Below are 15,632 nucleotides of genomic sequence, written 5' to 3'. Positions count from 1 at the left end.
ACCTGTATCAGGATCTGGCTGGAGTGGTGCACCTCCCTACACCTGTTAGATCTCTTGGCAGCTTTCCATACTGTTCATTGTGGTATTTTATCGGACCATTTATGAGCAGAGTATTCATTAATGGGGACTGATTGTTTTGCAATGGTTCTTCTCTTGGGCAGATTCAAACTGTGATGGGGTGTGTGTGTGTGAGAGAGAGGTAGAGAGAGAAAGAGGTTGGTCCAATGACCCCAATAGGTGTAATGCTACAGGGGTTGGATGCCTCTCCTATACTCTTCAACAGCTATGTGGAACCACTGGGAGAAGTTATCTGACAGTTTGGGATGTGGCAACAGCAAGCTGTAACTTTGTATTGCCACTTCAAGTTGTATAGTTTGAGAGATGCTACAATTCTGTATCCTGGCACCTGTATGAAAAACAATAGATTGAAATATGGAGCTGCTGGTTTTACATCTCTCAACAGCAATGTCTCCGCATAGGGAGGGACTATCTACAAAGGAACATGGTCACAATTTGGGGGCCTTTCTGGACTTGTGGCCTCTGCTTTAACTGTGGATGGAAACTGGCTAGGGGAGCTTTTCCCAGCTTCCACCGATGTGTAATTATAACTATCTTTTGCAGAGGACTAGAGTACAGCAATTCATGCTCTAATCGCCTGATTAGACTGATGTAATATGATTTATCTGGGCTGCCCTTGAAGACCACTTGGAAGTGACAGCTGGTTTAGAATACGGTGGCCCGCTCATCTGTTCTTGGGCTAGGAACAAATAATCATTGTATATTAACATTATTGTGACATAAAAGACTTGCATTGTGGGTTACAATTTAGGATGCTGGAGGTGGGGGTTGACCTATGAAGCCATATTTCTTGGTATCTAGAAGATTATCTGCTCCAATCAGTTCCTGAATGAGGAAGGCTCAAGCTAGAAAGAACTACTGCTTCCTGGGGGGTGGTAGTGTTTTGGAATAGCCTTCCAACAGAAATTAGGCTATTTGCCTCCTTGCTGACCTAAAAATGTTAAAATTAGTTTGGAGAGCTTCCTTCTAAGTTTATGCACTGCAGCATTGTTTATTTTTTTACAATTTTTTTTAGTTGGGAGTTTTTTTTATTTCATTCTAACCATGTCATGGATGTTTAACATGACATAGATATTGTAATTATTTTTTGCTATATTCTACCATGTAAGCTGCCGGGAGTCACTAGTTTGTGATGAATATAGATTTAATTAGTACTGTAAGTGGACAACTGTATTGCCTCAAGAGGCAGACCTACTACAATCTTATAAAACATTTTGAATTGGCTATTACAGAATATCTGTTTCAAATTTGTGCCAAACAAGGGAGGCAGTATTTTTGCCCTACATTTTTCTTTATGCAAAGAGCAATACAACAATATGCTCCTTGTAGGTTTTGTTTATGAAATTGATTTTTTGCCACTTCCTAAGTAGCAGGTTGGACTGCTAGTCCTGAAAACTGTAGTTGTAGTGATGATAGAGTGATCCTCCAAATGACTGGAGGAAACTGGTGACAAACCTAAATGCAAGTTATTCTGCTTTAAGGGAGACAAATGAATTGCTTATTCAGGGAACAGGCAAGCTCATGAACATCTCTACTTGTGAACAAACATCTGGTTGGCACTACTGTAATATAAATTAATGTGATTTTTCTATAGAGATTTCCCCATAACTTGCATAAAGAAGTACAACAACAAAACCACCCTATCACAGCAGAGAAAACTAAACAGGAATTGGAAAGGACATAAAGTAAAAAGATTAAAAATATTTATTATGCGTTCTGCTACATGTTATAATTGGCTGTCAAAATACAATCCGCAGATGGAACTTTATTCAGGGACTTACGCTATATAGTCACATATCCCTTATCAAGGCGGTGACTCGCAGGCAGCTAATAAAATTATTTTCCACTATGTGTACAAAGTAAAAACAATGCAATGTTTTTCAGATAGTAACTAAACTCTGTGTTTTATCGGGATACAGATCTTGGTCGCTCACTTTCTGTTGCCAAATAGGCAGCCAAGGTCTCCTGAAAATCATGAAGGTAGTTGTATTGCTGTAAAGAAAAAAAAGGATGCTTCAGAATGATTGGACTTCAACATTAGGATGACATAACTTTTTCTAATGATATGGGTTGGAAGGAGTGGAGAACCACAAGGAACATAGAATGGATTCCCATACTCCAACTCTACCAAACAGACTCTCCTCTCCTCTGAAGGTGTAGAGACTGTATTTGTTCATATAAGAGGACAGGCTTCTACAATATTTTCCATTAATAGCTGAACTGGCTGCAGAGGTTAGTCCCTGGATTCTTCCTACCTCCCCTGAAAAATCCTTGATTTCAGCAATCTTCAATAGAAAACACTCTGCCTCTGTGGGGAAAAATAGATACTTCACAGTACTTAATTCTAACATGCACCACTTAAAGCAAGGAGATTCAGCAAATAAGTACAACCTAGTTTCATAGAATGTAGTTGTGTTATAGTTAGTCCTTCACTTACAACTGAATGCAATTATACTCCTAAGTGGTACCGGTTATTAGGTTGGTTATAATGTGGGGCTGCTCAATTTTATAGTGATCGGTAAGAAAACTTGGCAAATGGCCATAAATGCAGACCAGTTGCTGAACATCCAAAATGTATCATGTGAATTTATATTGGAACTTCAAATTTGAGTCATAAGTAGCCCTGTGGAGGTCCACAGTAGCTTCAGACAGTTCTAAGCAACTAGTTGCAAACTGAGGACTACTACTGCTGTATCTAAACAAGTGATATTTATTTTTATTTATTATTAGTATCTCTATATTCTACTTCAAAATGGCTCCAAGTAGAATCTTTTGGCTGTAAATAAAAAAAAAAGTTTATAATAATAAAAACAGTTTAGAAACATCAAAAAAGTGAAAAAATATAATAGCCCTAATAAGCAGTTAAATTATGGAAGAAACCTTCTCAACACCCCCCCTCTTTCAGCTCTTTGTCAATACTCAGTAAGGATATGTAGTTCTTATATGTTGGACAAGCAGTTCCACAGAAGAGGTGCCAGTGCCACCATTAAGATGATACTCCGATTCCCATAACCTGCTGATTTATAAACTATTCGATCCATTTCAACATGGATGAACACCATTGTTCCCTCTAAGCTGCGCGCCTGTGCGGCCGCGCAGATAACAAGGAAACACCGCGCACAAGTTTTAAACTGCGCGCAGTGTTTTTTAATATCTTAAAATGTGAGTGAAAATATCCCCCCTCCCTCCCTTCTCTCTGTCTGCACCGAACTCTCTCTTCCATGATTGGTGAAATCAAGGAAGATTCTGCCCGGAGACCGATGATGTTGCAGAATGGAGAATTCCCATTGGTCCTGTGGGGCTTCATTGGTTCCTGGGAAAACGTGATTCGCTGGTTGGAGCCTGCTTTTCTCTGCATATCCGGGGTTTCTAAGGCATTGCATCGTCTGAAGCCCCGTTCTGGACTGGGCAATCTTTCTGCGATCCCTTCGCTTTGGGGAGACAGGGAACCAGCGTGGAATTGGACTGTCTGAGCCAAAGGGGTCCACGGGATCTTGAGACTGGACTTTTGAGCAGTACCATTCCACTCTTTCTTTTCCCTTTCTGTCCTTCTATCTTCCTTTGCTTTTCATTTTTTTCCTTTCCTTTCTCCTTTCCTTTCCTTCTTTTCCAGTTCCTTTCCTTTTTCCTTTCCTTCTTTTCCATTTTCTTCCTTTCTCCTTTCCTTTCTCTTTTCTTTTCCTTTCTCTTTTCCTTTCCTTCTTTGCCATTTCCTTTCCTTTCCTTCTTTGCCATTTCCTTTCCTTTTTCCTTTCCTTTTCCTTCTTTGCCATTTCCTTTCCTTTCTCTTTTCCTTTTGTTTCTCTTTTCCCTTCTTTTTTCCCTTCCCTTTCCCTCCCTTCTTCATCCTTTCTTTTCTTCTTTCCCATTTCCTTTCCTTTCTCTTTTCCTTTCCTTCTTTGCCATTTCCTTTCTTTTTTACTTTCCTTTTTCCTTTCCTTTTCCTTCTTTGCCATTTCCTTTCCTTTCTCTTTTCCCTTCTTTTTTCTTTTCCCTTCCCTTTCCCTCCCTTCTTCATTCTTTTCTTTCTACTTTCCCATTTCCTTTCCTTCTTTTCCATTTCCTTTCCTTTGTCTTTTCCATTCCTTTCCCTTTCCTTATTTCCTTTTCCCTTCCCTTTCCCTCCCTTCTTCATCCTTTTCTTTTTCTTCTTTCCCATTTCCTTTCCTTTCTCTTTTCCTTTTCCTTTTTTCTTTCCTTTTCCATTTCCTTTCCTTTTTCCTTTCCTTTTCTTCTTTCGCATTTCCTTTCCTTTCCCTCCCCCTCCCTTCCCTTCCTTCATTCCTTCCTGGGGATCTGAGGGAGAGGGAGGGGACCCTTTTCCTCCGTGCCCCAACATCTGCTCTGATGGCAATTATGGCTAAAAAAAAATCAGGTGCTCAGGGATGAAAATGTGCCGCTCAAACACTATATTTTTCTGCACACACTGAAAAAAAATTAGAGGGAACATTGATGAACACGTGTTGTGCAAGCCCAGCTATACAAAACAAGGAAAGTTAAATAATTTTTGGTTAAGTATTTAGCATAAAAGCAGGCTAATAAGGAAGAAGCAATGTAATTTACAAATGTTGTTAAACAATAAGGGCAGGGCTATGGACAGGAAAGCAGAATGCAGAGCAAAGTATAAATGTTTCAATGGACCACTTCGGTGGGAAATACCTAGCTGCATTCATGTGTAGGAGAACAGAAGCTGATGCTGGACCTGGCCGGATGCGAGACAACACTGGCAGAGCCTGGAAAAACCAACCAACCTGGACGCTGCCAGTTAGCTGGTATAAAGCTAGTCCACTCCAGGGGTGCACCATGGATAGGTGTGCAAGCGCCAAACGGAATGAACTAGCAATCTAGGCTGTCAGGACTGCATTGTGTGTAGCATTTGTAGATTTCACAGACATTGTATGCCATGTGCTAAAATAAATAACACTTAAATAAATAAAAAATATCAAGGGGGATCCAGCAGCAGCCATGGAGGTGGTCTAACGGTCTGAGGGCAAACAGGCTGCATTTAATCCAGGAAAGACTTTTAGTACCAAGCAAAATGTATACAGTCGAGTACCCTACAAAGTTTTAGGAAATATGGAAGGGTACAGAAATAGAGTAAACAAACAAGTTAAGCATCTTTTAAGCTCTATTTCTTCCTAGGCAGGTCTAACCTTTAAAGTTTGTATTGCACCTGAACCTCTCAACTCCCTCATGCAGTCCATTGCCTGCTGCGGAGTTATGGTGTCAGATATCTGGAGCAGAAGGCACGCCGCTACTGTAAAGAAACCATAGAATAACCTAAATGAACAAGACATTTTTAGTAAGGAGGAAAAAGCTGTTTTAAAGGTAAACAAGGTAACAACATTAAGATTCCTATGCTTATTCATGAATTCTCAGCTTTCTACATCAGCTATTTAGGAAAATATCAGTGACAGCATTTATGCAGATTAGGCCTATTAAATGCAGGAAACCTGAGCCTGAAACAAGTATTCAAATCCTTTGTGTTTATAGTTTAAATAGGGATTTATCATAGAAGCCGAGCCAGCTGGATTCAGAGAGCGCAGCTTCTATGTAAGCAGGGAGAGGTGGTCAAACAACGAAGATAGCAATCACAATCATGCAATTCAAGCCCAATCCTAAAAGATAGCTGAGACCATCTTATTATTATTATTTTACTACCCTACAGGGCAGATATGCTCGTATGTAGGATTGTGGGGGAAATTATTTACATTTCTTCCTTTGATTATATTTGTTATTGAAAATGCGGTAATAGCTATAAAATGGAGATTTGCAAAACCACTGGAGAGATCAAGAGTAAATTAAAGGTCAGCATAGAAATAACATACTTAATATTTTTCCTATTTTACAGCACACTCAGAGATTCTTGGAAACCATGATGTGAGATGCTGGCACTTGCTTTACTACATGTCACCTTCCTGTGGAATGCTTTTTACATGATTTTTTAAAAATACTACCGTGTTTTCCCGAAAATACGACCTGTCCTGAAACTAAAGCCTTGCCACATTTTTCGTGTGGGCAAAAATATAAGCCCACCCACGAAAATAAACCCCCTGGACAACTCCCCTCTCCGGCGAAGCAGAGCACTGCTCACCGACATAGTGGTATCCTGAAGGCGCCAAGCTGCAGGAGCCGGGGGAGGGGAAAGGCGCTCACATTGCTTGGTGCCTTCGGGATACCGCTAGGTTGGGGAGTGGTGCTCTGCCTGGCCGGAGGGGGGGAGTTGCCTGAAGGCTGCTCCCTTGCGAACTGGCTCCCAAAGAGCCGGGCACAGCCTCAGGGGCAAAGCAGCTATGAGGTTACCACGCTCACGAGCAACTGCCCAGCAAACCCCCTCTCCAGCAGGGCAGAGCACCATTCACTGACCTAGGGGGTATCCCTAAGGCGCCAAGCCACGTGGCACTGTGCCCGCTCCCCAGGCTTGGCACATTAGGGATACCCCCTAGGTCAGTGCATGGAGCTCTGCCCGGCTGGAGAAGGGGGTTGCGCAAGCACCTGTTCCGCCCCCAGCAGGCATGCCTCCTAGCCTCAACATGTCTAGGTCCAGCTCTCCCTGCAGCAGCTGCTGCTGCCACCACGCTCCGAGCATAATGTCTTCTCCGGTTCCAAACTCCAAAACTTGGCTGCCGAGTCTTCCAGCAGCGGCCGCTCTAGGAGTGCGCTCTATGGTTGTGGGCTGGCTGCTGGAACTCTGTAAGAGAGTCTTCTGGACAGAGAGTCTTCCAGCAGCCAGCCCACAACCATAGAGCGCACTCCTAGAGCGGCCGCTGCTGGAAGACTTGGCAGCCGAGTTTTGAACCAGAGAAGATGTTATGTTTGGAGCGCGGCGGCAGCTGTTGCAGGGAGAGCTGGGACTGGATATGTTGAGGCTAGGAGGCATGCCTGCTGGGGGCGGAACAGGTGCTTGCGCAACCCCCTTCTCCAGCCGGGCAGAGCTCCATGCACTGACCTAGGGGGTATCCCTAATGTGCCAAGCCTGGGGAGCGGGCAGAGCACACATGTGGCGCCTTAGGGATACCCCCTAGGTCAGTGAATGGTGCTCCGCCCGGTTTGCCGGGTGGTTGCTCGTGAGCTTGGTCACCTCATGGATGCTTCGCCCCAGAGGCTGTGCCTGGCTCTTCGGGAGCCAGTTCGCAAGGGAGCAGCCACCTGGCAACACCAAAACAATAAGCCCTCCCCTATAATAAGCCCAAGGCCATATTTTGTAAGTAAAAAGAAAATAAGACCCTGTCGTATTTTGGGGGAAACACGGTAGTCAGGTGGTCTGAAGTACTAAAGGAAGTGTCTGCTGTCACATTATTGCTCATGATTATGATAGGGCTTCAGCTTCACTCTTGAAATTTTTGCCGCAATGCATGTGGGAATCTTTTAGGCTTGCCAAAACCTTCACATTGGCTGAGTAGAGCATTATATCAAAGAATCCCTGATATGACACAGTATGCATTCACTTTTCTTTTTTCAGTTTGTATGTAACCATATTTCTAGCTTCTCATGACCAACTTAAACCCCCCCCCCGATAATTCTTAGAGTTTATAGAAAACTATGTTTTATCTCCTTCAAACTTAAAAATTAAAAATTCAATATGAGCCTACTGATAGCTGTGAAGAAAATAGTTCTGTGATTGGCGGATTCATGTTGCAGAATATTACCAGTAATATTAACATTAAAAAAGCAATACTTTGTAATTTGTTTAAAAAAAGCACTTCACTTACTGAGACAGGATCGCCCAAGTCCTCCATAACAACTGAAAGAAATTTTAAAAATGAATATATTGCAATAGCTGTAAAAATGACGAACTCCATTACCAAGCTAGTTTTTAAAAATCTGCTGTGAATGACTTTTCTTCATATATAGAGGTTTTCAGGTGAACCTATTATTCCAAAGTATAACTTAAAAACAATGGTCTTTTTTTCCTAGGAATATTGATATTGGTGCTTACCAGCTTTCTCACAATAAGATGTGATCATATATTCTATAGTAGTATTTTTTTATGGTAGTTAAATTGTCAAAGGAGTCTGAATAGGAGACTCTGCAACTTTGAAGTCTCTTAGATAGTCAGCAGAAAAAAATTATGTATCTCTGATCTGTATTTTGGAATGATACAGCAGAAGCTGACTGCAGCAAATAGAAGTCAAATTTTTGCCACAGAGGTAACAGATGAACATTTAGTGATTGAATCACTTTCATTTACTTAGAGGATTAAATGACTAGAATATCAGAACTCAACTGTATTGTGGCTTTTTGTTTACTTTCAAGGCAGTTCCTCAGTTCATTTAGAATAACACAGCATCTGGCAATATCTGGTGTACCTCCATCAGGAATAGGATGGTGATGTACAGTGATCCCATAATTCTGGTAGGTTTCCATGAGGTGTGGGACACGGTACTTTGTGAGTTCTCCCTTGGTACAGAGTACAAATACATCGAGCACCCCGTGACTTTTTAGTTCATCTATAAAAAAAGGCAGTATATTACATATTTGCTAAAGTGTTAGATACAATCTGAATCCATACATATTTATGATATCGATGGGATTGCAAAACTACCCTGTTTCCTAAAAATAAGACCTCCCCTGATAATAAGCCCAATTGGGCTTTTGAGTGCATGGACTAAAATAAGCCCTCCCCCAAAAATAAGACCTCCCTGAAAATATTGCAACACAGCAGCAGCCATGAGGTGATCACCCTCGCCGCCTCCTGCACCTCAAAAATAAGGCCTCCTTGAAAATAAGGACAAGGGCTTATTTCGGGGTATTAGTAACAAGTATTCGCTTATTTCAAAAATAACCCTGTCTTATTTTCGGGGAGAAACTGTAGTTAGAAAAGCATAATTTGCAAACTTTTCTAACTAGCCTTGCCATCAGTTGTAACATGTATATCATTGTCTGTTAGGTAAATAAAAGATGTCAGATTTAAGCCTGCCTAATTTTAGCAGTAGAAATTGCACTGTTGTGAAATCTATTTTGTTATTTCATTCCGTTAGCAAATACAAGAGGTTTCAAGAAAGACAGCAATATTTATTGAGTACATGGTACTCAGATTATTGGATTAAAATTAGTGTTAATAAAAATGTCCATTTCAGAAAAAAAACATGTGAAAATGCTTATATTTGAAACAATATACAAAAACTGCAAGTAGAAAATTATAAAGCTGCACCATTTAAATAAAGGAAAATCTATAGCTTTGCCTCTTGCTGAATCTTAAATATCAATAGCTGCACTTAATGTCAGTGATGAGTGAATGCTAGAGAGTACCAACATCTAGAGTGTTAAATTTTAAATTACAATGTATATTTTATAAATACTTTTTCCATCCAGAGCACTTATTTAACAAACCAATGTTATTTCACTAAAGCTCATACCTTAACTAAGATTGTCATATGAACAAGCCCATGCATTATGCTTTTTCTCCAGTTGTCCATCATCAGATGTTAATTAGGTGGTTAACAGAGAAAAAGTCCATGCTAGAATTCCAGTTGTGGAGTGTTTTTTCAGGATGCTTCACCTGGTATCTAGTCTACTTTCATGTGCAAAGATAAGTACTTGTATGCCATATATTAATGCAATTGCTTCACAGAGTTCTCTGTTTCTTATTTTTATGTTTCTTACAGCAATGTTATAGGTTTATGGGATACAGGTCTTTAACACAAATAAATGGTTAATTGCAGTTCCAAGGAATTAAAAGTAGATTTGTGAAAAATAAGCTACTGAAGGACATATCTCTGCCACTGATAATTACCTATATCTTTCTGAAGGTTTCTTTTAATATTTTTGAATCGACAACCTAAATCAAGTAAGAAAGATGAAAAGAAACAATGCTATTAATATTAAAACAAATATTTAAAACATTCATAGATTCATTTTAGCCACTTCAATGCACTTACCTGGTAGTGAGCTGATTCCTAGGAATTGGGAATAAGCTGGTAATAAGGGTAACCTACAGGAAGAATGCACATAACCCAATGGCAGTAAGTTTTTACAAATTGCTATTTTTATCTACTGCATTTACTCTCAAGACACACAATGAAATCCTAGCAAGTTGAAACTGTTTATACATTGGGATCTTCCCCATCTCATTTTTTATATTTGAATACTGACTATAATCTGAATAACCCAGGACAAGAAGCAATGGATGGAGTCTCTGTAAACCAGAGAGAGATCCAATCTGGAACTATGGATACATTTCCTGACAATAAGAACAATTAATGCATGGGATAGCTTGCTTCCCTGATTAGTTAGTGCTCCAGCACTGGATGTCTTTAGGAAAAGATTGGATAGCCACTTGTCTGAGATGCAATAAGGCCTCCTGCCTTGGACTAGGGCTGGACTGAAACATGGGTGTCAAACTCAATCGTGTCACATGACGTATCACAAAGTTTTTTGCCTTTGCGGAATGGGGTGGTGTGGCTTGTGCACGACACATCTGGCCACCAGTTTGACCCTGGACTAGAAGGTTCCTTCCAGCCCTATAATTCTCTGAATTGGGTTTCAATGCCTATTAAGGAACATCTTTCTAGATTCAGAGGTCCTGCCGGACCAGTAAGTGGAGGCTGTGGCTTTTGTTGAAGTTTTGGCAGTTTGCAGCTTCACTTGGGATGAGAAAACCTGACTACAATGGCTCAGACCTCCATTACCATCTTGACTAAGCAACTGTAACGGGGCTTCAATAAGTGTAAAATGCAAGGCCCTGGGTGCTTCACAGGGATATATTGTATGAGTTTTGTGGACTCTGCTTTGGCTTCCTGTTAACTTCTGGGTGCAATTTAAAATGCTGGTTTGACCTATAAAGCTCTTTGTGGCTTTATGCCTAGTTACTGCAGGATTGCATTTCTCTACTAGAAACAGCTCAACCATTCCTGTACTAGGCAGGGGATTGGGCTAGACAATTCCCAGAATTCTTCCAATCTTTACAGTCTATGGTTCAATTTATGGAAAAGAGTAATAAATATACCTAAGATGGGAAAATAGCTTAGTGAAAATATTCATCCCCAAATATGAAACATTTTAAAAAGCATTAGAAATCACATCCAAGACATGGAGAGTTAGACATATGGATAAAGTTCAGGCTGTGAATGCAACAGGTGTGCCTAAATGATGAAAAGTAGCCATTAAGAATTCTCTGTAACTCTTTTTTGTCAATCTTTACATGTACACTGAATATATAGAAGGGGAGGAATGTTATATTGATTCCAATGGAAGAGATTTTTAAACTAAATACTAGACCAGTGATGGCGAAAAATGGCTTTAAAAAAAGGCTGAAGTCAGTTGGCCAGCGCACACATGCGCACCGGCCAGCTGACAGGGCAATGCCTCGCGTGCCCTGACAAATGGCTCCACGTGCCACCTTTGGCATGCGTGCCATAGGTTCGCCATCACGGTACTCGACCAATACTGATCACCTCATTCTACATTCCAAAATTTTGGTATGAGATCTAGATATAGCCAGCTCTAAATTTATTGTCACACTTACAATCAGTATTCCTAATCACATTACAGGTGCAACTTTTAAATAAAAACTTTATATGCATACACTTTAATTCAAACACAGGTCATCTCAACATGAATGACAGAAGTAGGATAATTTAATCCATCTAACACATTAAAAAATCTGGAAACCATCCACAAATACCATAAAATGTACAAAAATGTTTTTTTAAAAAAATTAAAAAGTGTTTAATGTTTCTGTCTATATGCTTAGTCAATTTACAGAAAAAGACAAGAATACAATACAATACAATACAATACAATAGTAGAGTTGGAAGGGACCTTGGAGGTCTTCTAGTCCAACCCCCTGCCTAGGCAGGAAACCCTATACCGTTTCAGACAAATAGCTATCCAACATCTTCTTAAAGACTTCCAGTGTGGGGCATTCACAACTTCTGGAGGCAAGCTGTTCCACTGAAGAGGGTTATGTTATTACTTTGAATTCTTGAAAAGAAGCAAAATGACTATTACAGTGTTCAGAAGAGATACAGACATTTAAATGAGACGACAGAAAATTAAAAAGTAGCATCTCATTTATATAATGTGGAGTAAATTAAGAACATCAATATGTTAATCAGATATGGACAGAATATTAAAATTGCTCCCAAAATTTTAAAAACTGATTTTTGCTCTACCATCTTTAGTCTTACCAGGATATTTGAAAAGGTGTCTGTTCTTCCTCCAGGGGCTCCTCATCTGATGAGTCAAACTCATTTACCTGCATTGCACACATCTCAAGGAAATATTGCAAGAAAATAGTTTTATGCCATGAACACATTTACTGCATGAGTTATCACAAGATAGCCCCATCAATTTCCTTTTCCATACATAAGAATTTAATATCCTGAAAGCCTTTACAATTGCCTACAAGTAACTGATTAGGACTGCTACATGCTTAGATTTTTTTAAAATGCTTATGCCCCTAAAATTTAGACTTCCTCTAATATTTCAAATTAAATAAGAACAGGAAAAGAAGGATATGCAGCTTGGAAGGTAGAAATTAGGATTAAAAGGGAAGAGTTATTATAGTTGTAGATCACCTGGGGATCTTTGAATGGCTACAGTGGTGAAAAGAGTGTCAAAGATTAGGATAGAGATACTGAGTTATGAGGAAAAATAATCCCAATATAATGCTGAGACTTTGATGGCAAAATAAACAAATATGCATTAGGTCCAAGAACCACTAAAACCAGTTTAGGGAAACAAAGATAAGGATGAAATTAAAGGATATTTGTGTGAATAAAAGTTATAGGATTGGAAATGATTTTTGGCTCATTATTTTTGAAAAAAGCATTAAGGAGTGAAATGGTTTGTTAGAATTAGTTGTAAGAATATAGCAGATGGGAGAAGGAAACAAATATAGTAACTTTAGGAGAAATATGAACTTTTAATTAGGGCTTTGCTGTGCATCAAATTTAATTCCTTACCATTTGTTTTAAAGTATTCAGATTTGCAGGTGGGCTGCAGATAAATTTAATAAATAAATCGAGAAAGCTTCTGATCATGCAAAGCTGCCACCATAACACTTGTTTACTATTCTTTAAAGCTTTTTTCTGGAATCACACACTAACTGTGAAAGGTAGTTACGCCATGGGGGGGAGATGCAGCTGTTGCATTTCATGCTCTAAAGCACCTTTATGGAATCAAATCTAAATACTATACAATTCGTATTATTACCAATTAGCTACTTCGGGAATATCACTTATACATTCCCATCATACTATTCTTTTACAGCTTAAGTAGCATTTGAAATAGTAATTGGCATTAATGTATTATTTGTATTTACCCTATTTATCTCACATACGTGACTCAGGGCAGCCAATAGACCCAAAAATGCAAAATTAACGAGAGATACTGTTAGAACAAAAATTACTACAGCCATTACAAACCATGGTCTGTGGGTAATAAAGTGGAATGATAAAGAGATATTTAAAGGAGTCTGGTAGCACCTTTTCCGACCAACACATTTGGGTGAAAAGACATAGATTTTCAGATAGCTCTTCATCAGATACTGTTAAGTGGTGAGAGGTGTTAGTCTATGGTTGGCAAACTCACCGATGCTTATGCCAACTGTACTCATGCACCAGAGGGTAAGACAAGAAACAATGGATGGACACTAATCAAGGAGAGAAGCAACTTGAAATTAAGGATCCTAACAGTGAGAAAAATTAAACTGTGGAACAGCTTGCCTTCAGACGTTTAGGGTGCTTCATTACTGGAGGCTTTTAAGAAGAGATTGGACAATCACTTGTCTAAAATGATATAGGTTCTCATGCTTGAACAGGGGGCTGGACTAGAAGACCTCCAAGGTCCCCTCCAACTCTATTCTGATTCACGTGTTGATCGGAACAGATGCTCCCAGAAATCGGACTTTTTCCATCAGAAGCGGAACGTTGCTTGCGGCTTCACGTATGAAAAGATATGCCAGGCTTTAATTCTACTGGAGCACCGAGATGGATGAGACGCCCATTCGCCAGCAGACTTCTATTCTTCTGATGGATCCTTATGCGGCGCCTGTGATGAAGGGCTCCGCTTAAGATTCCATAGGGGACAATTGCAGGGCAGCCATTGGCGGATTCATTCCTCCTCTCACGGAACGTCAGTGGCAGCGGGAGCATTAATCCACCAATCGTATTCCCTAACCTGTGATGGAGGCGTGGTTAGGCAACTGGGGGAGGCGCCTTAGCGGCAACGGGACGCCTCCTCAGGGCGCTGAATCGTTTCAAGTGATTAGCCCAAATTGATACATGTTAGGCACAATTGTCCCAAAGCTGCTTTTTCAAGAGGCAACTGGACTATCCGGTCCAGTTCACCAGAAAGTCCAGTTGCCTCTTGAAAAAGAACCTTTGGAACAACCATGACCTGGATGACTGAGAATCTCCACAGACAGTTCGACACCGTTTCTTTGCTAATTTGGCTTCCTTGCATTTTTTTTTCCTTTTCGTGCATTAACAAAGATTTTTAAACTAGTTTTAAAGAAATCTTCTACCCGAGTCCCTTTCGGGAGAGGGGGCGGTCTATAAGCGCTCAGTAAATAAATAAATAAATAAATAGAACCAATAAAACAGAAGTAACACTAGTACATCGTTTGCCACCGTGGGCGAAGGAAACTCAGAATAAACTCGGGCCCTCGTATCAATTCCCAAAAGGCTCAAGTAGAGGCGAGGGAAACGTCGGGTTTTTGCTCCAAAATGCAGAAAATAACGCCGAATAGAAGCTCCCCTCCCGCTGTGTTGCTAAGATACCCCCTACCTCAGCGATGCGGATTCCCGCCAAAAAGTCGCAGCTCCCTACACCCCCACCAACGGTTTAAAAAGGCTGATACTCCACCCCGCCCCGCCCTCACGAAAACTTCCCCACTTGGCCAATCAACCCGCAGGAAAAATAAATAAATTTCCCGCCCAAATGCCTTAACTTGAAAGGACGATTCTTATTTGATGATGACTTTTGAGAGTCGGAATACAGTGTAATAGGCGCCTTTAAAGAAATTGATGAGAAACTGAAGTTCTTTTCGGTTAGACATCAGGAACAGCCAGGGGCAACTCGAAGGGGTTTTCTTTGAAGAGAATGTGTGTAGAGTCATGAGATAAATTTTCATAAAAAGCAGGAAGTAGTTCAATATTTAAAATCTGTTTCTGGAGAAGGAATTTGTCAAGAGACAGGTAGTTTTTTTAAAATGCAAATTTTGAATAGCAAAGGTATGATACTTAAGCAAGGAATGTACCTCCAAACAAAGAAAAATATTGGAGGAAAAGCTGAAGATGATTCAGAAACAGCGTCTTTGAAACTTGGCAACTTTAAGATGATTGGTCTAAAAGTGGTTAAGGCACCAGGTTAGAAACCAGCAGGGCTTGAGTTCTAATCACTTTAGACATGAAAGCCTGCTGGATGACCTTGGGCCCGTCACTCACTCACTCTAGTTTAGCCCATCTCACAGGGTTGTTGTGGAGAGAATAGGAGGAGCAGGGAGTATTATTTATCAATATAATAAAACTGGGATTTAAAAAAACCTAAAAAAAGTGATGTGTATACTCCAGATTCCAGAATAGACCAAGGAGTGCATGATTTTAAAA

The 15,632-nt window shown here is 40.2% G+C and overlaps 1 protein-coding gene across 2 annotated transcripts; it reads right to left on the bottom strand.

Moving 5' to 3' along the window:
- Window positions 1–1,764: 1,764 nt before the first annotated feature.
- Window positions 1,765–14,886, bottom strand: CDKN3 (cyclin dependent kinase inhibitor 3). 2 transcript variants are annotated; one of them, XM_081933916.1, is made up of 9 exons: window positions 14,812–14,886; window positions 12,210–12,292; window positions 9,960–10,012; window positions 9,815–9,859; window positions 8,306–8,528; window positions 7,791–7,822; window positions 5,232–5,335; window positions 2,334–2,386; window positions 1,765–2,070 (listed from the first exon to the last, which is right to left on the bottom strand). In XM_081933916.1, the coding sequence occupies exons 2-8, from the start codon at window positions 12,290–12,292 to the stop codon at window positions 2,366–2,368; spliced, it is 561 nt and encodes a 186-aa protein (XP_081790042.1). In that variant the 5' UTR covers window positions 14,812–14,886; the 3' UTR covers window positions 1,765–2,070; window positions 2,334–2,365. The 2 variants fall into 2 exon arrangements, with proteins under 2 accessions (XP_081790042.1, XP_081790041.1); XM_081933915.1 differs by lacking the exon at window positions 2,334–2,386.
- Between the last annotated feature and the right edge of the window lie 746 nt (window positions 14,887–15,632).

Source organism: Natrix helvetica, assembly GCF_964273705.1.
Source record: "Natrix helvetica genome assembly, chromosome: 1".
NCBI lineage: Eukaryota > Metazoa > Chordata > Lepidosauria > Squamata > Natricidae > Natrix > Natrix helvetica.
This window is presented reverse-complemented; position numbering and strand designations above follow the sequence as displayed.